This window comes from Colletotrichum chrysophilum (genome assembly GCF_026319265.1).
Source record: "Colletotrichum chrysophilum strain AFK26 chromosome Unknown scaffold_63, whole genome shotgun sequence".
NCBI classification, from domain to species: Eukaryota; Fungi; Ascomycota; class Sordariomycetes; order Glomerellales; family Glomerellaceae; genus Colletotrichum; species Colletotrichum chrysophilum.
This window is the reverse complement of record NW_026517350.1, coordinates 220165-246267: the sequence shown is the minus strand read 5'-3', so window position 1 is coordinate 246267 and position 26103 is coordinate 220165. Positions and strand designations below refer to the sequence as shown.

General features: G+C 53.9%; 8 protein-coding genes across 8 annotated transcripts; 4 read left to right on the top strand and 4 right to left on the bottom strand.

Annotated features, from left to right (window-relative positions):
- Nucleotides 1-411: 411 nt before the first annotated feature.
- On the bottom strand, nt 412-2017 carry COL26b_007702 (uncharacterized protein; the record flags this gene model as incomplete). The annotated part of the gene is made up of 4 exons (XM_053180487.1): nt 412-874; nt 951-1234; nt 1312-1650; nt 1754-2017. The coding sequence occupies 4 exons, from the start codon at nt 2015-2017 to the stop codon at nt 412-414; spliced, it is 1350 nt and encodes a 449-aa protein (XP_053035633.1).
- A 2459-nt stretch (nt 2018-4476) lies between these two features.
- On the top strand, nt 4477-7330 carry COL26b_007701 (uncharacterized protein; the record flags this gene model as incomplete). The annotated part of the gene is made up of 3 exons (XM_053180486.1): nt 4477-4549; nt 4630-7231; nt 7297-7330. The coding sequence occupies 3 exons, from the start codon at nt 4477-4479 to the stop codon at nt 7328-7330; spliced, it is 2709 nt and encodes a 902-aa protein (XP_053035632.1).
- Nucleotides 7331-7567: 237 nt separating this feature from the next.
- Nucleotides 7568-8884, bottom strand: COL26b_007700 (uncharacterized protein; the record flags this gene model as incomplete). Its single annotated transcript, XM_053180485.1, has 2 exons — nt 7568-8676; nt 8779-8884. 2 exons carry the CDS (start codon nt 8882-8884, stop codon nt 7568-7570), a joined length of 1215 nt encoding a protein of 404 aa, XP_053035631.1.
- Nucleotides 8885-10331: 1447 nt separating this feature from the next.
- Nucleotides 10332-12256, top strand: COL26b_007699 (uncharacterized protein; the record flags this gene model as incomplete). The annotated part of the gene is made up of 5 exons (XM_053180484.1): nt 10332-10360; nt 10509-10782; nt 10850-11172; nt 11240-11750; nt 11813-12256. 5 exons carry the CDS (start codon nt 10332-10334, stop codon nt 12254-12256), a joined length of 1581 nt encoding a protein of 526 aa, XP_053035630.1.
- A 507-nt stretch (nt 12257-12763) lies between these two features.
- COL26b_007698 (uncharacterized protein) lies at nt 12764-14748 on the bottom strand (the record flags this gene model as incomplete). The annotated part of the gene is made up of 3 exons (XM_053180483.1): nt 12764-12890; nt 12943-14605; nt 14706-14748. The coding sequence occupies 3 exons, from the start codon at nt 14746-14748 to the stop codon at nt 12764-12766; spliced, it is 1833 nt and encodes a 610-aa protein (XP_053035629.1).
- Nucleotides 14749-17073: 2325 nt separating this feature from the next.
- Nucleotides 17074-19084, bottom strand: COL26b_007697 (uncharacterized protein; the record flags this gene model as incomplete). The annotated part of the gene is made up of 2 exons (XM_053180482.1): nt 17074-18468; nt 18536-19084. 2 exons carry the CDS (start codon nt 19082-19084, stop codon nt 17074-17076), a joined length of 1944 nt encoding a protein of 647 aa, XP_053035628.1.
- A 965-nt stretch (nt 19085-20049) lies between these two features.
- ETF1 (Electron transfer flavoprotein alpha-subunit) lies at nt 20050-21176 on the top strand (the record flags this gene model as incomplete). The annotated part of the gene is made up of 2 exons (XM_053180481.1): nt 20050-20343; nt 20433-21176. 2 exons carry the CDS (start codon nt 20050-20052, stop codon nt 21174-21176), a joined length of 1038 nt encoding a protein of 345 aa, XP_053035627.1.
- A 2838-nt stretch (nt 21177-24014) lies between these two features.
- On the top strand, nt 24015-25900 carry COL26b_007695 (uncharacterized protein; the record flags this gene model as incomplete). The annotated part of the gene is made up of 3 exons (XM_053180480.1): nt 24015-24178; nt 24310-24457; nt 24512-25900. 3 exons carry the CDS (start codon nt 24015-24017, stop codon nt 25898-25900), a joined length of 1701 nt encoding a protein of 566 aa, XP_053035626.1.
- Nucleotides 25901-26103: the final 203 nt, after the last annotated feature.

Here is a 26103-nt window from a genome sequence, read left to right as displayed (position 1 = left end):
TCTGAACCTGAGCACTTTCATCTTATGCTGTCTCAATACCTCGACTACCTTAGCTTCCATATCGTACTCTTCTACGTGATATGCCTCTGCCTTGTCCTTGCAATGGACGTGCACAGTGAAGGCCCTAATTGTGAAGGATATGACACGTACGAGAAAGCAAGCAGAAGTCGGGCCAGGATTGGCTGCAACCAGCATAATACTCATCCATTGTCCCTACATCCTAGGACGGGATGGAATGGGATGGGATGGGACGAGACGACAGAATTTTGTTGGGTTCAAATGTATAGACTGACCCCTTACGGTAAAACACTCAATTAGCTGGTTCGGACGACCCATGACAGCATATTCCAGTCATTGAGTTTACTTGTCATTGTTTGACATCCGTCGTCTTAGCACACGATCCTCCACTTTTCAGATCCCCTGAATTGCCAGCTTCGAGAAAAAATCGTTGACGAGCCGCGTCACCGTTTCGGCGACAAATGCAATCTCGTCCCTTGTCACCGTATATGGAGGCGCTACAATGATGTGATCCCCGAGAACACCGTCTGCTGTTCCTGAGCCCGGGTAAACAACAATGCCGTATGGTTCCGTCAACCCCAGCTCGTTGATACTCGCTGCTATTCGCGCTGCACTAGGCCATGGCACCTTGGTCTGTTTGTCGCGGACAAACTCGATTCCCCAGAAGAGGCCCTTGCCACGGATGTCTCCGACGTATGGATGGTCCATAAGACTCTCTTTCAAAAGACCAGATAAGAGTTGACCCATGTTTTGCACATTGGCAACCAGGCCGTCTGACTGGATGATCTGTTGAACTTCCAGGGCTGCCGCACACGCGACAGGGTGTCCTTGATATGTGTGTCCGTGGACAAAGGCACTATCGTCGCCAGCCGTTTATTAGCACTTTCCAACAAATTTGACGTCAGAGGCATGTCCGGGGAACCGAAACCCACCTTGTCCCCTTTTCTAGCACCTCAACCACCCTCTTGTTTACGAGGACGCCGGCTATCGGCTGATAGCCCCCAGCCAAACCCTTGCCGATGGTCTGGATATCTGGCACAACACCCTCGGCCTCCCATGCGTGGAGAGTTCCACTGCGGCCCATGCCGCTCATGACTTCATCCATGATGAGCAACGCACCGTATCGGTCACACACAGATTTCATTGCTTGAAAATAGCCTGGAACAGCCGGAACACATCCCAGTGCCTCAACGTACCCAGAGATCAGCCCGTGTGACTACAGATTATCATGGGATGGGTACAGTGGAATCAACTTACAGCTCCAACAACTGGCTCTGCTACGAATGCGCATACATTACCAGGGCCAACCCGAATAAACTCGTCCTCGAGCTCCTTGGCGAGCTTTGCAACATAGGACTCGTCCGATTCGTCGGCCAACTTATCCCTGTACGCAAAGCATGGGGAAATATGCGACACAACATTGTCGAGGAGCATGGGCTTGAAGTTAGCTCGGCGTGCGACATGGCCACCCATGGATAATGCGCCTAGTGTCGTGCCATGATACGATCTCTGGCGGGCAATGTAAAGATGTCTTTGTGGCTCTGCTGGCTTCTTCTCCAGGAAATACTGCCTGGAGAGTTTCATGGCCGCCTCCATTGCTTCGGATCCTGCCAAGCATGTGAGCCTCCAGGACTATGCGTTCAAAGATTGCAAACATACCGCTGCTCACAAGATAGGCCCTTGACATGTGACCATGTGTGGTGTTGATGAGAAACTGGGCCAATTGCTCACATACCGGCGTCGTGAAGAAAGTAGAGGGACTGTAGGCAATGTTGCTGAGCTGCCGGATGATAGCCTCAGCTACTCGCTTGTCACTGTGGCCGAGGCATGCCACGGCGGCGCCCCCGGACGCATCGAAAAGCTTCCGACCGCCGTCAACGACATAGCAGTTTCCCTCGCCACCTACAGTACGGAGGAATTGGCTCTTGAGATCACGATGTAGGACGGCGGACTTGCTCGCGTCCGCGAACTCAACAGAGTTCAGAGCCTTCAGAACCATCTCGTAGGTTGATGTGGTGGGGTCGCAAAGTGACGGGCCTAGACGAGAAACTATGTCTCGATCGTAATGTAAGAGACGATGACACCAGCTTGGAAAGGCAATCTGCAACACCGACGGGGTTTGGTGGCGGTAGAGGGAGTCGTCTGTGGTGCCATGGGAAGGGATAGATGCCACCCTCTCCGACATGGCTGACGGGCACCCTTTTATGAAGAAACTTCGGCCCAGGCCCGGTATCTTGCCGGGGTCGGCGGTCCTGCCATGCGAAGTGCCGGTAGGCTGGATCCGCGAGCAATCGACACTATCCGAACACCCCAGCACATCGCGACAATTAGGAGAACCCCGTCGGCTTTCACCTGACACCTCGCACATACTGCTCGGGTTTCCAGCATGCACACACTATGCAGCGCATCTCAGTTAGCGCAATGCCAGTGTGGTGAACCACTTGTCGTGATTGGGACCATGCCGGCGGGACGCAGGACTCTGGACAAGACGGAGGGGCATCCGCCATAGTGGGGGGAGGGGCGTGGCCGCGGGGAGTAGAGTTCAGGGCATGTAAGCGGGAAGAAGTCCTCCATAACTTTCGATGGCTCGCACATGGTAGCGTATACGCAGCACACCGTAGGCCTCCCTACCCTTGACTAGCGACCCGTGATACCTGGCAATGCCCCAGTTCAAGTCCCCTGCCAGGATGAACTCCTGCGTGCACATATGATGTACCGCCCCGCGGTTCGGCAAGCCGACAACACATGGCCATCGAAAGATGACCTTGACCGCGGTACGTGATGTCCCATCGCCTTACAGAAGCCGTCTTCAACTGTGCTCCATTCAATCTGGACGAGCCCCCTTCTTTGCCGTTACCCAGTTATTTGTTGTATTCTGTTGCCGCTCGTATGGAAGACGGAACGCGGAAGAGGAACACCGGATGCTGCCATGTAGTTGGCGAGCCCGTGCCGCTGGCTGTTGTGTCACCAATAATTGGGAATTTGCATCGGCCCGCAACTCGTAATCCAGACCATGGCCCCGATTGAAGTGAAGTGGGGTGGTGGTGGATAATGGCCGAGGGTTTTCCACACCGGGTCGGGATGATGGGTATTCGGGATGCCGACTTTTGTCGGGCCGGAATTTGGGCCTCCGTGGTCGTCCCCGTTGCGCTGCGGTGCGGTCTGACCTCGCGAGCGGGAAGGATGTGGCTCAAAGGACATAATCGGGAAGCTTGTTGAACGGCTGCACTCTTTCCTAATCGCTGTAGGCGGCGGCGGTGTTGTTGGATGTTGACATAGACAACGAGCCGCACAGACAAGGCCGAGGGTACCTTAGTGGCCCGGGGTAAGAAGCGGTTGACCGAAACATTATTACCCAGATCGTTGTAGAGAAACCTACATACGGCGCAGTCCATGAATGACACCTCGCATTTCATAAGTATGGGGGCTTACCACAGCCTCCCGCTTTGAGCGACCGGCAGCGGCGCCTGACAAGCAACCTTTTTTTTTTTTTTTTTTTTTTTTTTTTTTTGGCGTGAAGAGGATGCTTATCCGAAGGCTCGGAAACCAGCACTTGCCTAAGCACTTGGTTATGATCATGATATGTACACTACTTGGACAAAGAAGCTCCCCGCTTCGCATCTGCGATACAACGGTAAAGTAGGAGGAGGGCGAGTGTTGGCCAGGGTATTCCAAACGGCTGGGTTTTATGAGGTAGCGTACATCACTTCATACACTAGCCAGGAGCTATCTGGCGAAACAGTCTGGACCGATCCAACGGCACCGGTATTGATGCCAAGGAGAGGTGTGGAGGGTGGCTGGCCCAAGACGGCTGCAATGGAAGGCCAGCATTTGGCAGCTCAACATGCCGGATACTGCAGGCATGCCATTTTCCGTTCGGCGATGTGCTTCGTTCTTCATTGTCACAGCTAGAGCTTGGGTTGATGTAGCACGCCCAGAAGGCAAGCTGACGTGGATAAACAGACATAGAAGGATCAGTCATCATGAAGAGCAACCTGAGCTTTTGTTTCCTGATTAACCCAGAAAGGCTCGCTTCAGCCACATCACCACATCCCAGTACTTACCTAAGTCGAGGGGTCCACTTGAGTACCTGAGATACCTTACCTGCCCGCAATAAGGCACGTGCCTTACATAAGAATTCAATTAACGCGCTTTCCCCGCGCCCCTCTACGAAATCTCCTGTCAAGACGCGCTGCACTGTATGACAAGACGCGCTGCGACCCACCACATACATGCTCCTTTTTTCGCCCAGGTCTGCACCCGCCTCTCGTTGCTGCGCAGCGTTACCGCCTCGCCCCTCCTCCCCTCAACACCACGGCAATTCTTCACTGCGACTTTGTATCGCCACAAAGTGACGCTGACGTGCTCTTCCAACACACTCTCGTCTTACTTCATTCTCGACGTTATCGTTGGCCTGTCTACCTCTGAACTTCGAAGCTATCAGAGCCCTCACTCACGATGGACTCGTTCATGCTGCAGGATGCAGCCGCCTTGGATCGCGTTCGTGCGGCTCAAGAGTTCCTCGACCCTCGTACGCCCTCCCTTGCCTCGATTGCTCGTGTAAATGCACGATATCCCAACGTTGCTATATACTGACCCGCGTCTCATCAGAAAACGATTCGCAAGGACGCAGTTACAGGTCGGCGATTATCCAGATGATGCAGAAAAAGAAACGGAGGCTTGTAGTCAATCTTGACCAACTCCGCGCCCACAACCCCGAACTCGCCGGAGGAGTCCTCGAGCAGCCATTTGATTACACTCTGGCATTCAACCATGCCCTGAAGCAGATCGTTAAGACGTTGCCAGACTCAGGCGATGCAGAGAAGCTCAACGACGAATCATACTATTGTGCATGGGCAGGCAGCTTTGGTATGAATGCCTGCAACCCTCGCACCCTTTCCTCCCAGCATCTCAACAGCATGGTCTCGCTTGAAGGCATCGTGACCAGGTGCTCGCTTATTCGACCAAAGATTGTGAAGAGTGTGCATTACAACGAAAACAAGGACGTTTTCCACTTCCGCGAATACCAAGATCAGACCATGACAAATGGAGTTACAACATCCAGTGCCTACCCCCAAGAGGATGACGAGGGAAATTCCCTGACTACCGAGTACGGCTTCAGCACTTACAGAGATCACCAGACCGTATCTATTCAAGAAATGCCAGAGCGTGCTCCTGCTGGTCAACTGCCCAGAGGAGTTGATGTTATACTTGACGACGACTTGGTTGATCTAGTCAAGCCTGGCGACCGCGTCCAACTCGTGGGAGTTTACAGGACGCTAGGAAACAGAAATACGAACCATAACAGCGCCCTGTTCAAGACCGTCATCATCGCCAACCACATAGTCCTCTTGTCCTCGAAATCTGGAGCTGGGGTCGCCACACACACGATCACAGATACCGACATCCGCAATATCAACAAGATCGCCAAGAAGAAGAACCTTCTTCAACTCCTCTCCCAGTCCCTGGCGCCTAGTATCTATGGACATGACCACATCAAAAAGGCTATCCTGCTGATGCTCCTCGGCGGTGTTGAAAAGAACCTCGAGAACGGCACCCACTTGAGGGGTGACATCAATATTCTCATGGTGGGAGATCCTTCAACCGCCAAGTCGCAACTGCTTCGATTTGTCTTGAATACAGCGCCTCTTGCCATCGCCACTACTGGGCGTGGTTCTTCCGGCGTCGGTCTCACTGCTGCCGTTACGTCAGACAAGGAAACAGGAGAGAGGAGACTTGAGGCGGGAGCCATGGTTATGGCTGACAGAGGGGTAGTGTGCATCGATGAGTTTGACAAGATGTCTGACGTTGACCGTGTCGCTATCCACGAGGTCATGGAGCAGCAGACTGTCACAATTGCCAAGGCTGGTATTCACACATCCCTGAATGCCAGATGTAGCGTTGTCGCAGCTGCCAACCCTATTTTCGGCCAATACGATACTCACAAGGATCCTCATAAGAACATCGCGCTACCTGACTCCCTTTTGTCGCGTTTCGATCTCTTATTCGTTGTCACTGACGACATTGAGGATACGCGAGATAGGCAGGTTTCGGAGCATGTTTTGCGAATGCACCGCTACCGACAGCCCGGTACCGAAGAAGGTGCGCCGGTGCGTGAGAACGGAAATCAGTCCCTCGGAGTCGCCCTGAGCAACGACTCTGATGTGCAACGCCTAACGGACGTGTTCGAAAAGTACGATGCCATGCTCCATGCTGGCGTCACTCACACCTCGGGACGCGGCTCCAACAAGAAGCCTGAGGTGCTTAGTATTCCTTTCATGAAGAAGTACATACAGTACGCCAAGAGGGTGCAGCCCAAACTGACCCAAGAAGCATCGGATCGCATCGCAGACATCTACGTCGGGTTGCGAAATGACGAAATGGAAGGCAACCAACGACGGACTAGCCCATTGACTGTCCGTACCCTGGAGACATTAATTCGTCTGGCCACTGCCCATGCTAAGTCCCGTCTTTCGCAAATCGTTACCGAACGTGATGCCCTCGCCGCGGAAGCCATCCTCCGCTTCGCAATGTTCAAGGAAGTCGTCGAAGACGAGTCAAGAAAGAAGCGACGGAAGACTCAGACAACTGAATTCGCTTCCTCTAGCGAGGAGAGCTCCGATGATGACGACAACGAGGATGGTAAATACAGAAGCACAACAACTCGTACACCGGCGGCACGCTCAGCGCGGTCGACCAGGGGAGTTGCTCGTCTTCGGGTGAATGGTAGCACGCAAACACCGGGCACCAATGCTAATGGCACAATCAGTGATCAACATGATAGCGACGAGGAGCCGCCAGCTCGGGAAGCGTTGGAAGACATTTACGATGCTACCCCAAGAAGGTCGCGTCGTTCTGGTCGGGCTGCTGCCTCGAGCGCGACCTCACACACACAAACATCGTTTGCATCATCTGTACCGGTGTCACAGCTGCCGTCACAGTCCGAAGAGGAGGAAGAAGATGAAGATGAGCTTGCTTCAGGGACGGCCGGTCTTGCCATCGCTGACGAGCCCATCAGTGCTTCGCGGCTGGCAACCTTCAGAACAACTCTCGGCCAGCTCCTCAACTCAGCATTGTTCGAAGATGACTCTGCCAATGTAGACGCAGTTGTAAACGCCGTCAACAGCAAGTTGCGGCCTGGTAGTGGCGGTGCCTTCAGCAAGCAAGAGGGTGTGAAGGCCCTCAAGAAAATGGACGAAGCCAACCAGATCATGTATGCCATTCCCAACATCTCTGCTCATTCTCGTTCATTCGCTAACCACGCTGATCGAACCACAGGTATACCGATGGCGAACTCGTGTACAAGATTTAATGTGATATGGAATCGGGGAAGTAAAGTTGATTGTAATCGAAGGCTGGCGTTGGGACTAGAGCAGTCAGGAGACAAACACCAAAGTCTGGACACGTGGAGACAGACCATATACATACTTGAATTTTGATGTGAATGAACAAGACGAGAAACCTCCTTGGTTGTTTCTGCAATGCTTCTACTTCTTGGTATAGAGACTGGCTGTCTAATCTGGTCTATGTCCCTGCTGCGCTGCGCTACTCACAACCTAGATTGAAAGTCGGCAAGTCGATCTCGTACTCGAACGCCGTTCCACGTTTCCTTGCTGTCGGCATCTTCGCCCAGGGTTGGCACGCCGACTTGTTCAATGGCAAAACTGGCTGCCACACTACCCCATATTGCGGCCTCTTCGACACTTTTACCCCTCGCAAGTGCGACAGCAAGACCGCCCAGGAAGGTATTGCCTCCACCGGTTGGATCTACTACTTTGGTGGGGTCCTGGTGGACGGCTGGGATCCATGTCTCCGTGCCCGCGTCAACCTCGATTTCTTCTCTTACAACGACTCCTTCGTCGTCTTGCAGCAGGCCGGCGAACAAAGCCTCCATATCGGTATCTGGCCGGAGACCCCCCCTTGAATAGTCCTTCTTGCGGCGCTTTGTACCCGCGCCGTCACGTGTAGCAGGTTGACGCTTACGGCCGCCATTTCGTGCGACATAGCAGCCCTTGTCGCCTGCGCGTACAACAAGGGTGAAGGACTGAAGAGGCATGCTAGCCAGAAGCTGCTCACATGATCTCTCAACGGCTGATTTTGAGATGGCACCAGTCTCGGGATCCAGGCCGTCATCACCCATGAAGCCTGCCAACTCTGAATGGTTTGGGCTGCAAACATCAACCAGCGGCAGAGTGTTTGTGCAGTTCAGTAGCTCATCAGGGGTGCAGAGGTCAGGCACGGGTTCCCAGATAAAGATAGGTTTTGTATACAGGTCAGACGGGCACACGCGCTTGCGAGCTGATGTAATTTCGCCTACTAGATCCTTGCATCTCATCGGGGAACAGATGAGGTGGAAAGATTTGGAGAGTAGCAGGTGAGGGGTCAAATCTTGGGCGGTGAGGCGTTTCTTGGGGGTGGTATATTTGAATGCGCGCCTCTCAGCTGTCTCGTAGCCGTTCCAGCCGCGCGTTGTAAGACGGTCAGGGTCCTCGCGAAACACTACAGATGTCTCCCAAGTATTGATGATGTTAGTTAGTGACTGTGGAAAGTCGGAACCTTGATCGACGATCCAGCCGACGGACGAGGCGTCAGGGGGCGGCGAGAAGAGGCGGGCTCCGAGGGCGCCGTAAGATCCAGCGCCGCCGAGGATGTCCTGAACTGGCGGCGTGGGTGGTAAGAAATGGATCTCATCTATCAGCTCAGGTGTTAGTTTCGGCCATTTTTGTTGGATTTGGAGAAGCTGTGGGCAATGGGACTTACCTATGATAAACATGCCCAGGGTCACGAAGTCGATTGGAGATAAGGCAGCGACCTCCTTCTCGGTAAGACGGCGCTCATGGCCATTCTGTGTGTTTTCGTCGGCCATGGTGGCCGTTGTTGTTGGCGAAGGGTGGTTGGGAGTCTTTTTCCCGGGCTACCTCGTGGTTGAGATGGAGCTTTCAGACTCGGTTATAACCAGAAGAAAGGCGCTATCGCCAGAGTACCTGATCTGGCGGATTCGAGGGTGGAAAGAATTGGAATTGACACCAACGTGGCCTGTGAGCGTATGGAGATTTCTGCACGTAAGGTATGGAGCGCAGTTGAGGCAAGATAAGTACTGCATGTGAATCGCAAGCTGCAGATAGGGCCCGAGCCTGAGTCGGAATATCAGACAAAATCAGTTCAAGATCGGTAAGCCTTGATGTTCAGCTCTGGTAGGTTCTTGACACCACGATAAAGGCACTTTCGAGCTTCCGAGATGGTTTGATTCCGGTTGTTACATCTATGGATGCATGTATTAACTGCCCTAATCATTGAGGTACTGGTGGTGCCATTATCTAGACGGAATGTCAGGCATCGTTATAGACGGGGTAGGCCTGTAGTGAAGTTTTTGAGGTGTACCTATGTACTCCGTTTTCGGCAGGGCGATACTTCACAGGCAACCAAGGTAAAGAACGGCTTGGCAATTGAGGAACGATTTCACTCGAATTCACGCTTTGGCCATGGGTCTAGAAATGGGATAGAAGAGACGGAGATACTCTGGCTCTGGTGCTCTTGGCTTTCGAACGAGTGCCTGTGGCTAGCACTCCCTGACTGACTGCCTTAAGCAAGGTAGGTAGGTAGCTAGCTTTAAAAGAGGGCAGCATTCTTCTCACGTATCCAGTTAGAAAATGGGCAGCTACCTTAGGTACACCTCGGATACTGTGAGATGATGTAAGGTACCTTACCCATGCATACCTAATGTACCTGCCTAGGCACGCAAGGTCCACTCGAGCTCTAGGTACTTCCTGACCTGCCTCCAGCCAGGGTACGTGTTGCTTCTGTACACAACACCGTCTTGGGCATGATATTGGATGCTTGCGATAATACCCTTCCAAAACACCTCGTTCACCATTTGCACCCTGCGCCGCTTTTCTCCGTCGACCACCAGCTTCCAGTGCGCTCAATTCCATTGCCGTTGCTTCGCCCCAGCGCGCACGCATTTATCCCCATCCTAGCAGGCCCGCATCTCCTGAAACCTCCTTACAATACTTTGTGGTCTCTCTTCCCACCTTTCGACCCGACTCGAGCTCCCTGCCCTGCAAACCCAAGTCGTGTTGCATTGCGAAGCATCAAGCACCGCAGACTTGTCCTGCCATCGCTATTCCTGTCGCTATTGTTGTTACTGGAACACCCCGCCAATTGAGAGCTCCATCTCCCGACTCCTGAAGTCACACCATCTCTCCTGCCCGTCATCCACCTTTGTGCTTTTCCCGACCTAACTTCCCCTGCACTTTCTACTTGCCTTACGAGAAGCTCCGGCTTCACTTTGGACTAACATGGCAACGAACAATATGCACAACCTTACGACCCTCATCAAGCGGTACGCGTCTATCACCCACGTTCTGCGCAAATCAATTTTGCCATCAACCATGATGCGGCAGATTCGATCACTTCTGCTAAGCGCTCGCCCCTGCCTTTGCCCGACGTTACCTGGAAAGTGCTGTAGAAGCTCCTAACTTTGGAAATAGGCTCGAAGCTGCCACTGCCAGACTCGAAGATATCGCCTCTTCTACCATCGAACTCCCTCAAGCTGTCCCCTCGCTGAACCAATCCGTTGCCACGCCGCCGTCGGCCTCCAATGCTTCTTTGCCTGCGCCGCCTCCGCCGCAAGCTGCCGCCGCTCCCCAAGCGCCCCCCGAACCCGTTCCCGAGTCCATCGAAGAGTTTGATCAGTTGTTAGCCACAACCGTCGAAAAATATGTCAAAATCAGCAAGCAGCTGGGTGGTCTCATTGCCGATCAGGTCCGTCCGGCACAAGATACATCAAGCGAAAATTACAGGCGATGCTGATACAGTGTTCGCAATATAGGCCGCCAAGGTTTTGCAGGGTTTCCAAGCTCAGCGTCACTTCTTGCTCATCACCACCAAGGCCAAGAAGCCCGATTTGAACGGCGCCGAGATGGCCGTGTACCAGGACTTGCTCAAGCCCATCAACGAGGCTCTCGTTGCCGTCAGCAACATCAAAGAATCTAACCGAGGTTCTCCCGTCTTCGTGCAGCTCAGCGCTGTAGCTGAAGGATCTATGGTCCTCGCATGGGTCACCGTCGACAATCGTCCTTACAAGCACGTTGACGATTCTTTGGGTTCTGCACAATTCTTTGGTAACAGGGTATTGAAGGAGCAAAAGGACAAGTAAGCTGTCTTTTGGGTTGATGGCTTTTACCCGGTGTGTTTGTCTATGCTGACTGGCAGCTCACAGGGACGCCCAGCAGGTGGAGTGGGTTAACGCTTTCTACCAGGTTTTCCGCGATCTGGCCGATTACGTCAAGCAGCACTTTCCCAACGGTATCCCGTGGAATCCGAAGGGCCAGCCGGCCCAGGAGGTTGCCAAGTCTCTTACGGCGTCTGCTACGGCCGTCGCCGCCGCCGCTCCTCCCCCACCGCCTCCCGCAGGCGCTTTGCCGCCGCCGCCACCGCCACCCGGCCCTCCTCCAGTTCTTGAGATTAAGGAAGAAACTGGCGGAAAAGGTGGGCTGGGTGCAGTCTTCTCCGAGCTGAACAAGGGCGAGGCTGTGACCAAAGGTCTGCGCAAGGTTGACAGGTCGGAGATGACGCATAAGAACCCCTCTCTTCGTGCCAGTTCTACAGTGCCTGATCATGATGGTTCAGCGCGCGGCAAGAGCCCAGCCCCTCAGAGAAAGCCGAAGCCGGAGAGCATGCGCGTTAAAAAGCCACCCAAGAAGGTGCTCGAGGGCAACAAGTGGACTATTGTAGGCCTGATACAATAATTTTACGCGCCGAAAGTGCAACAGCGGCTGACTTATTTGGATAGGAGAATTTCGAAAAGGAAGCCCATCCGATCGAGATCGAAGCCTCCATCTCTCACTCAATTCTCGTCAGCAGGTGCAACAATACCACCATCATTGTAAAGGGCAAGGCCAATGCGGTCACCATTGAGAATTCAACGCGTCTGTCCCTTATCGTGGAGTCTCTGATATCCACAGTGGATGTTATCAAGTCCCAAAACTTTGCGTTGCAAGTGCTCGGTGCTGTGCCGGCCGTCTTGATGGACTCGATCGACGGTGCCCAGATTTATTTCAGCAAGGAGAGCACGGGAACCAAAATTTACTTGAGCAAGTCCTCCGGCATCAACCTTAACGTTATCTCAGGGGAAGACGAGGACTACAAGGAGGTGCCTTTGCCGTCCCAGATTTGCTCTTACTTTGACGAGAGTAAGGGTGATTTGGTCAACGAGATTGTATCTCACTCTGGCTAGTCCGACATTCTTTCGATATCAAATCACAAAAGAATTGAGCGGCATCGTGGGCGTCAGCATGGCGGCGGTTTGCTCATTTTTACACCGCAAGTCAACATCCGTTTGTACCTATAAGAACCCAACCTGCGACTTCTGGTTTTGGCCCCCTTCAATTTCTCTTTCGACTCAGCGTGCTTATCCGAGCGCTTTCACTCGTGCCCCATCCCCATCCTGTCTACAGAAGGATTCGAGCTCGAGAAAATTTCGGAAGCAAATACAATACTTACGTTGGCAACTTGTTTTGAAGGATAGCGCACAATTGCTCGAGCGATACGTATTGAAACAGGTCAAATTGATCGTCAAATTGGCTGACAAACCTGGTCCGTCTATAATTGACACGCTTATACTGTATAGATGCTAAAAACCACATCCGGCCGCCTCGACCAGGCGCACTCACAAATACGAGCTTGTACAAGAAGTATTGACCGCGTCTATTCTGATAACAACCTGGTTCCGCTTGCGCCGATTCTATAGCTTAGCCTTTGCGGGCTTTATTGTCGGCATGAGCAGATCGCGCATGTCGCCAGCGGCTTCATTTAGGAAGAAGCTCATCCGCTGACTGCCGAGACCCTTGGACACAACGTTGAAGTTGATGCTAAATGTGTCAGATTATAAACGACACTGGTGACGTATTCATGGAGGCATACCTGTTTTCGTTGATCATGTAGGCGATACCAAAGCCAGCATCAATAACCTGGCTCCATCCATATCCGTTGAAAAATTCGGAGCTCAGCTGCGAGGTTGAGAGATACCAAGAAGCAGAATACGAGAACGCAGGATCTTGGTAAATGGCCGGTATCTCTTGGCCGGGCTCGAGAAGCTTCTTGAGCCCGAAAAGATGCCTGTCAACACCCTTGCCATCCGAGGCCGCTGTGATGTACTCGAGGTGGGTATCGATAGCCTGGCGGAACAGGTCGACCTTATCCTTATCCTCGATATTAGGATCCGCCATGGCACTGCACCATGTAACCGATGCATCCGAAACAGTCCGGCATGTCTCCGTCCGGCCTTGCTGGAAGCGGCGGGTAGCAGCCGACTCGTAGGTGGGCCGATTCTTGCCGTACATCTTGTGGTAAGCCAGTTGTATAATCATCTGAACATAGGCGTCGGGCGAGCACTTGAATTTCTTGATAAGACCCTTGCCATAGCCTTGATACGCCTGGACAGCCAGCTCGTGTTGGCCAATTACATCATGGAAGTCCTTAGTCGCGCGGTCGATCTCCGCCTGGACCTCCTTCGTCACATCGAACTTGACAACCTGAGGTTCCGGCAAGTTGGAGCGGATGGAAGGGTCAGAGAGATCAATCTTGTTGTTGAAAATGAGGTCGTTGATGAAGTCGTTGAGGCGGTGAGTCGGGGTTCCGTCCATCATGGAGTGTTCTCCCATGAAGCCCGAGGTGGCATTGTCGTTGACGATGAACTGACAAGGCTTGTCATACCAACGGTTTGCGCCGTCACCGTGCCAATACTGATGCGCGCGCTCCTCAAGGGTCACAGGAGCAGCATCGTCGAGACAAACAACGAAGGAAGAAGCCTCAATGGTCTCCAATGCGGCAGAGTTCTTCGGGCTGGCTTTCAGCAGGATTTCGCGTGCGTCCGCCCAAACGTCCCGGTTCTCGCTGGTGAGGGCACCAACAGCAGGCACTCGTTGGGCCAGCTCGTAAACCTTGCTAAACTGTTGTTCCAGCTCCGAGGCATTAAGCTGCTTGCCGTCGACCTCGTGGAGAATCTTGAAAAATTGGTTCTTACGAATGGCGATGATGTGCTTATGCTCTTTGTGCGAGAACTTGACAGGATAGTCGGCAGGTTTTGCAGCGACACGGCTGGTGTTGAACATCCACTTGTAGCTGTCCATGCAGATCGGGAGCTTCTTCATGTACTCAGGCTCCAGAGTGCCATCATCAACCTCCTTCTTGAATTCAAGTACAGCAGAGGTGATGGCTGCTGCTCTCTTGGCAGGATTCCTCCTCCGACGGTCGTCGCGGTGGGAATAGAAATAGCTGACGTAGGGGACGACAGGGTCGCGGTAGCTCAGGTACGCGGCATCGTTCCACCACTCGTACAGCCAGTTTCTGTGAGCAGAATCCTCTCTGCGCGCAAGTAGCTTTTCTTGTAACTTGCTGCCAATGCCACCGGGCTTGACAAACTCCTCGACTGCCTTTTTGCTGGCGGCGAATTCGGACTCTGAAAGGAGAGGGTGCAGGGTCTTGACGTAACGGGCAGCAGTCTCCTCCAAGGAGGGCACGGGCAGCCGAGGCAGGGAATCCTGGAATCTCAGCATCGGTCCTTTGGACTTGTCCTCGACGTAGCCTGGGTTTGGCGATGCCGTTAGCATAGTGGTATGAGATGCGCCGTGGCTATGACTGAGCGCATTCAGAATCGACTGGCGCAGGGACGCAGAAGGACTTACCAGAAGGCAGCGAACTGTTGTTCCGCTTCGCTGCTGGCGCCATGACTGCGATGGTCTGGAATAGAAAGAAGACCGGTTAGAAAATGTACGGTCGAGTTGGAGAAGAAAGAAGAAGGGAAGTACGGGCGACTGTAACGGAACACACAAGTGGGCGGAGTGGGGGACGCGATGGGCGCGGTGAGCGGGAGGAGGTAGGTGGAAAGCGAGCGTCTGAAGTATTCCACGGGGTGGGTTGTCCAACTCACCGGACGATTGAACCTTTGCAGTCGTATATTGGATCTTGCGGTGGCAGACCTAGCCTCCAGAGCTCGCAGGATGGCCGACATGACCAATTTTTGCTTAGGTGCAGTGACTGGTGCGTGTGGAAGTGGTATTAAAATAGTTGGCACACGTAGCCGCAGAGATCCGCGGCAGTCGAGCAGCAAGTCAGTCGTTATGGATCGGAGCGGATCCTAGCCGTCGACAGAGTGGCTGCTTGTCACAAGCCAAAACCCAGCAACCCAGCACCCACGCGGGCCTTAATCAACCGGGGCAGGGATGTGGCGTATGTGCGTGAGAGAGGTAGGTAAGAATCGGAGGCGGGGACTGGCCTCGTGAGGGAGGGAGGGAGGGAGGGAGGGAGGGAGGTGCAGCGGCGGCGGCAGCGGCAGCGGCAGCGGTAACGGTAACGGTAACGGTAACGGGAGTGGTAACTGGGAAAAGATGCCTCGGGATGATGGAGGACGCGTAGACGAAGGTGGAATTGATCCAGTCGATGGACAGGATGAGTGCGACAGCGTAGCTGCGGCAGCTGTAGTGTGGTGTAGCGCGGCACGTTTAGCTGAGGTAGGTACGGAAAGTAATAAGGTGGCTAGGGAGAAAGCGCCGACAAGATGGAAGGCAATAAAGATCAGGACGAGGGCATGGAGAGCATCGATTGGAGAAGAACCAAGTCACGCTGTTCTACGAGGGCTGGGTGCGCTTTTGTGATGTGATGCCGGACTTGATTCTGGCTTGGACTCGGAGATGGTGCTGGCGCTGGGCTTTGATCAATATCATTTCTCATCTTCCGTCCCTTCTCTTCCCTCCTGAGCGAAGGTCAATTTGCCTTGACCTGCGGATAAGCAAATACCTCAGGGACGGGGAAGTACGATGGGGTACGTACGGAACAAACCTGCCCTCCCCGTGTCCAACCCCGGTTCATCGAAAGTGACCGCTCGGCGGAGCAGGAACTGGGGGAATGGGGAACCTACACCCTGATTGCTCGTTGGTGTCCCTCGGCGCTGTGCGGTGCAGCCGGCAACCATGGCTGATTAAAGCCTTAGAGCCTTTGAGCCGAGGCAAAACAGGGGGTCCTGCACACATCCATCGCTGCCTACCTTACCCCGTACGTAGGTACTCTTCTCCCTCCACTGCGGCACCCACCCACCTTACCTAAGGTACATACGCAGTAGTGTTCCAGGGTATTAGAGGTTTGGAAGTCCGCTGGGTAGGTACGTGCCCCGCACCCAAGGTGTGCTGAGCTCCCCAGTGAAGTGCACAGTGTGTCTTGGCCTAGATCCCCACTTGTACTACAGTCAGGCGACTCCACGATCGAGTTGGATGCTGCTTTTCTTGACGCGTTTGAGAGCCTTATCCAACCTACACAGTAGGCTCGGGGTTCGCGTAGGTATGCCCGGATGCGGGACCAGGCCAAACGGCGACCCGCGCTTCGCGCCGGCCCTGGCAGCAGTGTAATGCGGGCAGACTCAGGCGTTGCTTCCATCTCCCTCGTCGTCTTCTTTCCTCTCAGTCATGTGTTTCCCTATCGTAGCACGCAGGTCTAGCAGGCGACAGGCACAGAGGGTTCTGTCACATGGAGCTACTCATGGCACAAAGAACGGATGAACAAGACACCGGACTGTTCCGGACTGGGCTAACGGATGTCCTGGACGAACGGACCAGAATTCCTTTCGTAGTTTCGGAGCACGGGGATCTTCGACTCCCTCCCAACCCATCTCGTAAGCCTAGACCTTGATGCTACTAATACACCCCCGAGGCGCTGCACAAAGCCGACTTTTGCGAGCCTTGAGCGTCCGCTTATCAACAAGAGATCATACAGATAGGTAAATGGCTTTATGTATCTAATACACGTACTTGCACCAGGAGACAATGCGTCGCCGAGCCTTCGGAATCCCTTGGACGCCTGCCCTGGAATACCAAAACGATGTCAAATCACCCCCCGCAATTATTCGTTCCATTTCCTACCTTATTCGTCGCCAACCCAAACCCTTCGGAATAGAAAAAGAAAGAACACGGAAACATCAACCCTCCGTCGCCGCCGTCACTCGCTTCCATCATTTTTAATGACTTCTCAGTTGCTCTCGGCTACCCAATCGGTGGCGATCACTCAAGCCTCGAAGCTCTTGATCTGGCCCTCGCTGCTCAATGGCTGTACTGCACTGGATCCAGGAACAGCTTGGAACGTAAGACTCGCGCCGTCCGTCATGGCGTCCTGAGCCAATTTGAGGCCCTGATCCCCACCCGCCTCAACTGCTGTCTTCAGGGAGTTCTGCACTTCGCGAACACGACGCTTGAATGCAAGGCGGTCCAAAAATAGTTGTTGGCGGCCTCGCTCAAGCTCTCTTCGTTCCGCCTGCAAGATGGCCTCCATCTCGTTGAAGTACTTCAACTTCAGTTCAAGTTTTTGAAGTGTGAGGTTGGCCGCCGCTGAAACAAGTCGCGTCATCTCGCGCTCCTCATGTGACACCAGACCAGCAGCCCGGGCACCCATCGTGGCCATCGGGATCGTTGCCAGAGTCGTTGTGGTTGTAGTGGTGGTCGTGGTTGTGGTCACGTCAATCTCCATCGAGTCGCCATCTTTGTCCTTGCCCTTGCCGTTAGTAGTCGCCTGCTCGCCTGAGTCGTCTCCCTCCAGACGCCTGCGCAGCTTCCGTGTGAGCTCCTCGGCCGACTTGTTGGCAGCAGCAGCCGTGCTCGCAGGATCTGCGAGACCCGCGAGGAACCCAACCACAGACATGACAGGGTTATCCGCCTGGCTGAATGGAAGGTGGCCACCCTGTGTTCCAAGCATGGCAAGACCCGTAGGTGCGTTAACAGCAAGGTCGTCTGCGTACTTGCCCTCTATGTCTAGGGACAAAAACTGTAAGACGCACTCCTCACGAGTGCGAGTGCCAACGTGGTCCGCAATCTCATTCCAGTCGTCATCCATCCTCTCGATACCTTCCAGGAGTCGTAGGATTTCTGCATCGCTCCAAGGCGCATCTCGGTCAAGAACGGTTGTGTAAGTAGGGTTCTCCATCCTTGTGAATTGAGCACTGGTCTGGTTGCCAGGCAGATGGCCCTCAAGATAGCAGCTTGGGCAGACGTCGTACTTGGTCTTGGAGTTGGGATCGGTTTGAGAGCTGTGATAGTATAGTCTGGTGCAATCAATACCGCAGGTATGGCAGTTGACCTTAACAATAGGCGTCTTCGTTGCCTCCTCGACACCTGAGATGCCATTGGTAATTGGTGCATCTCCATTGGTCTTAGGCTCCGTCTTGTTGAGCTTTGCGCCCTTGGCGCTTGCCTCGTATATGTTACGGCTAACCTCGAGGTTGACGTCGGTCTTGGGACCAGACGTCGCCGACGCTTTCTTCTCTGTGTCCGCGCTAGGCTTTCCAGCCGACACAACTGCATCAGAAGACGGCTGCCACGGCTGAAGACCACGGGGCGTGTCACAGATGATCTTGAAGTGGCCGGTGAATGGCGGGCCAACATGCGATGGTCTTTGCTCGGCATCAACCTGGTTCACTGTTAACCCTGATCATGGCAGCATACACCCATAAAGATGGAAACCAAAAGAAAGTTACCTGATAGTTGATCAAGCCCCACTGCTCAAGAAAAGAGTGCACCCGCATAATGGCGCAGACATCTCCGGCCAGATTGCGTCGGCAAGCTGTGACAGTAAGGTATTCAACCGGGTTCAAACGGTACGTGTTGATCATGAAGTCGCGGTAGTCCTTGTAAACGGCCGGGGTTTTGCTGCGGTTGCGGCTATTGAAGAATTCAGACATGGCCTTGCGCTCGATGTCGTTAATGGTGTTCATGTCGAACCAGGTGCTGTAGCTTGGCAGGACGATGGCGTGTGTCTGAGAGATGAGGTGCTCCCGAGCCGCATTTTCCAGCGTCTCCTTGGTCTTGGAGTCCTGCCCATCCACATCGGTTCCAGCTCCGACATCATCCCCCTCTTTCGATTGGCCGTCCTTGACCTCATCACGTGCACCTGCCATGTCCTCGTCTTGGGTAGCCTCGGGCGCTGGGCCATCGGGGGCATCGAGAGGGTTGTCGGAAGTCACGCCGGGTGCAGGCGTCGCGCTATCTTGCTTGATGTTGGGTTCCGCGATAGGGCCCTCGGTCATCTGGACGTCTGCTCAGTGAGGTTGATTTAGTTGGGGCTGCGTCGACAACGGAAGAGTCAGACGGGAACATGTACCTTCGGCGCCATCTCCAGATGTAGTTGCAGCAGGCTGCAACGGCGGCTGAGAAAGAATTGGGTTACTGCCGGGGGAGGCAGCGCTAGATAAGCCGTAGGTAGTCTGGTCCTCCATGATAACTTTGGGCGAAGGGACCTCAGGAGGCAACGGACATCAAGGCTGCCTGGAAGTCGCGAGTAAATGCAATGGCGCGACGCGCAAATCGGAGTCAGAGACAGTCGATTGGATCAATCTGTGGCATGCGACTGGCGACTTTGGTTGTTTGATGATGCAGCCCACAGGTTTTACCCCTCTAGCAGCTCGTGGTGTTGATGTTGAGTAACGAGATGTGGTGGTTATGGAGTAGTCGCGTCTGGGCCTGGAGAAATTTTGGCGCGAGATGCTGGAGGATAATACAGTGTAGGTATTGTTTAAGGTACCTTAGGTAGGTAGGTACTTGCAACAGACAGTAGTAGGTAAGGTAAGCCTGGCGCTGCCAGCTCTGGGCATTCCTCCGCTGTTAGGTGGCGACCTGCTCTGGGGACCACCTTAGCTTAGGTAACCTAAAACACCACAGTTGCATCTATGTACGCTCACACGTGACCTCCGACGCTCTGTTCCTGAGGCTGCACGGCCGGGAAAAGCAGACATAAAGCCGATTCGTTCGACCTAGAGCCACCCCTGGCGTTTAGCCAGAGGCCCTCCCTTCTGATGACGGCACATTGGCAGTTGAGGAAGGCTTCATGCGAACTCGGCGTAGTAACCTCGGGCCGTGTCAAACCGTTCCTATCTATTTGCGTCGTCCACCGCAACAGTCGTACAACACCTGCTTCTCTCAAGTTTCCGGCGGTTCTTTTCTCATTTCGAACTGAAGCATACCTTTCCGCTTTTCCATATCTGTTTAAATCATCATGCTGTTCCTAACCCGAAGAGCCGCTGTCAGCGGGGCTGCTTGGGCGACCAGCGGACTGTCGGGGCTCCGATCAAGATCGACGAGGAGTCTACTATCCACTCTCGCTCTCTTGGAACAGAGGGAAGGTCAATTGAACCACGGCTCTTTGAGCGCCATCACCGCGGCGAAGAAACTCGGCGGACCAATTCACGGTTTCGTGGCGGGAAGCAACATCAAGGGAGTTGCAGAGGAGGCGGCTAAGGTCGAAGGCGTAGAGAAGATCATTGCTGTTGACAACAGCGCATACGACAAGGTTTGCTTCTTCTCCGAGGGGAGAAATTTTTGGACATCTTGCATACGGACTGGACTCTCTGACGCTCTTTTTTTCTTCTTCTTTTGCAGGGCCTTCCCGAGAACTATGCGCCGTTGTTGGTCGAGAACATCAAGAAGGGCGGCTACACCCATGTTATCGCTGGACACACTGCCTTCGGAAAGAACCTCTTGCCCCGTGTTGCTGCGCTTCTGGACTCTCAGCAAATCTCTGATATTACTTTTATCGAGAGCGAAAACACCTTTGTTCGTCCCATTTATGCCGGCAACGCCATTGCCACGGTCGAGTCATCTGATCCCGTCAAGATAATCACAATTCGGGGTACAGCTTTCCCTGCTGCAGAGATAGCCGGTGGTTCAGCAGGCGTTGAGGCGGGCATTGACCCCAAGTCCGAGTCTACCACCGAGTGGGTCTCCGAGGATCTTGCCAAGTCCGACCGGCCAGACCTCGCAACTGCCAGCAGAGTCGTCTCTGGTGGCAGAGGCCTCAAGTCCAAGGAAGAGTTCGACAAAGTGATGCTGCCACTGGCCGACTCCTTGGGGGCTGCGGTCGGTGCGTCCAGAGCTGCGGTGGATAGTGGCTATGCGGACAACAGTCTTCAGGTAGGCCAAACTGGCAAGGTTGTCGCCCCCCAACTTTATATGGCCGTCGGCATCTCTGGTGCCATTCAGCACTTGGCAGGTATGAAGGACAGCAAGGTCATCGCGGCCATCAACAAGGACGCGGATGCTCCTATTTTTCAGGTCGCAGACGTTGGTCTTGTTGGAGACCTGTTCGAAAAGGTGCCCGAGTTGACGGAGAAGGTCAAGCAGTGATGTAATATTTTGTAATCTACATAGATGAGTCTATGCATGGGTGATGGCCTCTGTTACGCTCACGAAATAACATCGAGCATCGCTTTGGTGGATGTGAACTTTTCTCGTTCTTTGCCCGCAGCACGGCCATTGTCTTTCTCGGCCCTGTCTATCTTCTGCCAATCAGCCCAGGATACTCTTTTCGAGGCCCTGTCGCCAACTTCTGCACTGATCCCTGCCCATCCATGCTTGGTGTTCATGTCAGTTCCGGACAGAAATGGGAACCCGGACAACCAGTCTTGTACGATTGAGTCGCCGGTCTCGAAAGCATCCATCATGGTCGATGCGATAACTCCTGTGGGCCCTCTCTTCACCCAACCGGCGCAATAAACGCCAGGGGAAGCGTCGAATTCTGATGAGTTCCCCGAGGTATGCCGCAAGACTCTGCCACGCCCATCGTTCATGACAACACCACGCCGGTCATCAAAGGCAAGGCCCGCTTCCTGCAATCCCGGTATTGAGACAGATTTGTAGCCGATGGAACGGAAGACCAGGTCTGAGGGCACAGTTATCGTTTCCCCGGTTAAGCGAACCTGGGCACCGGGGTCGAACTTGGAGGACAACTCCGTTCGTTCCAACCGGGTACTACCGACATCGGACGGAGATTCCGGGCTGGCGAGAAACTCTACTGGGCTCAGGCAAAAATCGAGAGACCAAGACCTCGCAACATCGTTGGGCCGGACAGCTGAGCCTTTGACTACTACCTCCATCAGTCTCCTTGCCGCTCTAGGGAGCGTCTTGATTTCAGGAGGAAGGAGGGTTGGGTCGACGGGATGGAAAGCAAGACTGGGAATCTTCATCAGCTCCCTGACCTCTTTAATGGTGAAAGCTGCCTATTGAGTGTTATCAACCACGAGCGTACGGTGGAGACTTTGTTTTACGCTCACCTGCATAGGCCCACGCCTTCCAATGACATGAACCCTCTTGATGCGGGAAACGGCCAGGTTGGCTAACGCTTCTTCGGTGATGTCTGTTTTGCGTAAGACATCTACATCTTCAAGCAGCATGCGAGCTACATCCAAAGCAACATTTCCCTGACCGACGATAACAGCTTCGTCGCCTTTGGTCAAGTCTGGCGCCAGCCCGGCGTACTCGGGAAGTCCGTTGTACCAGCCAACGAATGAACGTGCAGAATATATGCCCCGAAGCTCAGATTCCCCTGGAACACCAAGTGTCCTGTCCTTTGCTGCTCCGTATGACAACAAGATAGCATCGTAATGGCGCAGTAGACTCGAAAACGGAATAGTGCAGCTATGCGGATGAAAACCTGCTTCGCCAACGGAAACGTTGCCAACAAATGTGAAATTAGGAGAGCCAGCGACCTCCTCAAACTTATCTTGGCATTTCTACGATGGTTCCGTCAGTCGAGCCGAAATACGTGAGTGAGGAGAGAAAGCAACCTTGACTTCAGGGTGATCTGGGGCGACGCCGAAGCGGACAAGACCGAAGGGAACTGGCAATGACTCAAACATGTCAATCTTCGCGTTTGGGAGCCGAGACATGACGCGGTAAGACGCATAAAAACCAGCGGGGCCGGATCCTACAACAGCAACGCGAAACGAGTCTTCGGGAGAACGAGTTCGCCTTGCGATAGACGCTTCGGTGCTGATCAGGCGGACCGCTGAGTTGCCAGTGCCCACCTGAGGCCGAGCATGGCTGCAGCCTAGAAGCGGCCGGACTCGAAGTAGGAGGAGCATGGCGGTGCTGTTCTGGAGCACGCACGTGGTGCTGCTGGGCCGGTCAAGCAATGATTAATCTTGCCCGCTGGGTCGCCAGCTGAGTGTATCGTCGGAAATCACAGTGATTGCAACGATATGGAGGTAAGGACTGTGCGATGAGCCCGGCTTATGAGTGACGGATGGGAGGCAGACCAAGCAGAAAAGGTTCAATGATGAGTAACCGTAGCAGACCGGATGAGTTCGGATATAGTACCGGGACCCGCCCCCAATACGGGCCTCTCGGAGATGTGTGAGCGGCGGTGTTGCCGGGGACGAGGGATGACGGAACCGCAAAAGCCCCGGATTGTCCGGAGACGTGAAGATGGAAATATGTGGTTAAGATCCAAGGTGCGTAGGGAGGTAGGTACGTAGTCAAGCATATCCTCAAATCCCCAAGTGACGGCGCAAACATGAGGGCTTGGTCTCAGCTCGCTCACTGCGACCAGGTTACCTGCAAAAGACTAGTGCGGCGGGATAAAAGTGGATGTGTACCTGACCTAGGATGTCCAAAAAAGCAACTTTTAGAGCCTAGCCCAGTGAGAAACGCCATCTTTGGGCGCTGGGCCAGGTTTCAGGCGCTGTACATCGTCTTAGACACCCGTTGCTGTGGCAACAAGGGCGCCTTCAAGCTGCGTTAGACGTGATGTTGATAACGGGCAATGACTGTCAAGCCAGGCACACTTGAGTCCTTGATTTGCCCTGGTTTATCTTACTCTCACTGCCTGACCTACATCTCTGTAGCATCTTGCTAGCTGAGGTTGGCACATCCCTCTGCCCCGTCTTACCCCAAGCTGAGGTACTCTTAACTATCAAGCCTCTCGCTCTCATCCACCACCACCTCACGGCCATTCCCCTCCTTCATCATCCCACATGCTCAATTTCTCCCAGAGACCTCTAGCAGAGTCCCAACCACGCGCATTAAGCTGACTGGATCAAGCCAGCGGCATTCCAGCCAGCTCACCTCGACGCCGCCTTCTGTGGAAGCATTCCTGAAAACTACACACTCACACACACTCGCTATCCGTCTGTCTCTTTTTTTGCTACGACTGAGGACGAAACGACCAAGTCTAATGCCGCGAAGATGGTTCAGCAGCCCTATCTTTACAATGCCGTCAGCAACAGTCGAGACTCACGATTTCCCGAGCCCAAGTTCGACCCTAAAGCAGTAACGCGTGCGAGTTGGGAGCCGAAGCCGCGCAAGCCCAAGCCCACTGGGCCGTTGGTCACTTTCAATCGCCATCCTGAGTGAGCATTTTCTGTGCAACTGGATTTCTCTGCCTGAGAGCCAGGACTACACGATGATCACGTGCTGACCAACCGCCATCCAGCGCTCAGATGGTGCTGTCGCATAGGTCTAGCAATTATGTGTCCCTCAGTCCTCGGACGAAGAGCTGGATCAAGAGCATACGGATCGTCCAGCTGGCTCTCAGAGTCCTGCAACTAATTGGGGCTGCAGGCCTGCTTGCCCTCCTCATCCTGCTGAACAACATCGAGGCTCTCGCTGGGTGGGTCATGCGTATCACGGTACGTTTGCAGCAAACGACGCGCTCACTTGATAACCATGCTGATGAAACCTAGCCCGGCGTCGTGATGGTACACTGTTTCTACGCCATTTACCACCTATCCAGGCCAGCCGGGGACCGTAGCCCTGCGTCATCCACCGCTTATCAACTCTTTTCCGGTATCTCTGACCTAGCCGCCATGCCTCTCTACGCATATGGTGCCTTGATGGCCATGAACAATAGCGCAGCTTGGACGACTCGCTGGGTTGACCAGGGGCTCGTGGAATACTTTGTTCAAGCCGTCAGCTACACATTCATCGGTGCCGGGGGCTTGCATCTAATATCATTCTGCATTTCCGCTTGGCTCGGCTTCATGTTTCGCAAAATCACTCAGATGCCTCCAGACATGAACCCCTTGGAGGATCATCTGACCTCGCGAGCTAAGCATAAGAGGAACAAATCCAGTGTCGCGACCAGCGTTAGCGACGAGGGCGAGAAGCGACTTTCTACGCCTCTTGAAGAGCGACGTCGGTCCGGTGCACCGTATCAAGACCTTTCTCGACCGCCCAGCATTCCTTTCCAACGGACGAGAGCCGGCTCTGATCTGTCCAACCGCACACGTGATTCTCACGCCGATCTCCCCAGTCGGCAATATCAGATCCCACTAGGAAACTCACCGAGAAACTCAGCCGTCGCTAGTGAATACAATCGAATGTCTATTCCTCGTTCTTCACCCCGTGGCTCTTACACTGAAGTCCCGCTTCACGACACGAACAACCCCCGGTCATCTCTTTCATCTGGAGTTATTTCTTCCCCGACCCAAGCTCGCAACGCAGGCAAATTCACCGAAACCTGGTTCGCCACGGACTCGCTTATCTCGCGCACGCAGAAGAGAAACCGTGCCATGGATGTCGCTGTTGCAGCAGAGAAAAAGCTTTCGAGTGATAAGGGGTACGAAGCTTTGGGTCACCGTTACAACGTGGAGGATTCCGATTCTGACAACGATGAAAATGATCTGGCGGGTAGCGATTTCGAGAACGATCTTGGGAACCCTCACCCGAATCCTTTAGCATCAAATCCTCAACCGGCGACCGCACGAGCCAAGACATCGTTCTTGCCTCCCCGCAACTCTGCCTTGTCTGAGGTGAATCTCAATTCCCGTCAGGTCAGCGGCAGCAATGATATTGCAGATGCGAGGCTTTCTGCGCTGGCGGGACAGCCGTGGCCACGCAACCGCGACAGTTCCATCCAGCCAGAGTCTGACTTCTACTCAAAACCCTATGGCGAGCTCAAGGCCGCAACACCCCCTGTCATGGTTGGCAACAACCGGCAGGTGTCCTCCGGTAATGACTACGACAACCAGCCGTACTCCTCCACCTATGGACGACGTAACGTGAGCGGCAAAGTCGCCGAGGAGGGTCTGGCTGGGTCGAAGAATGGCTATCCAAGGTACAGCGTGCTATAGGGCCGAATTTGAACTTCAAAAGGCCTTCGACTGAGATGAGATGCTGTATGGTCTGCTCTACGGATTTGTGATTTTTCGGGAGTTAGTTCGGGGACAATATTACGATTCATGTCGACCTCAAATGCTGACGGCCAGCTCAGGCTGACTCATTGGCGAAGACCCTGAACAACGCATGCACTGGATATTATGTTGTACTTAGCTCA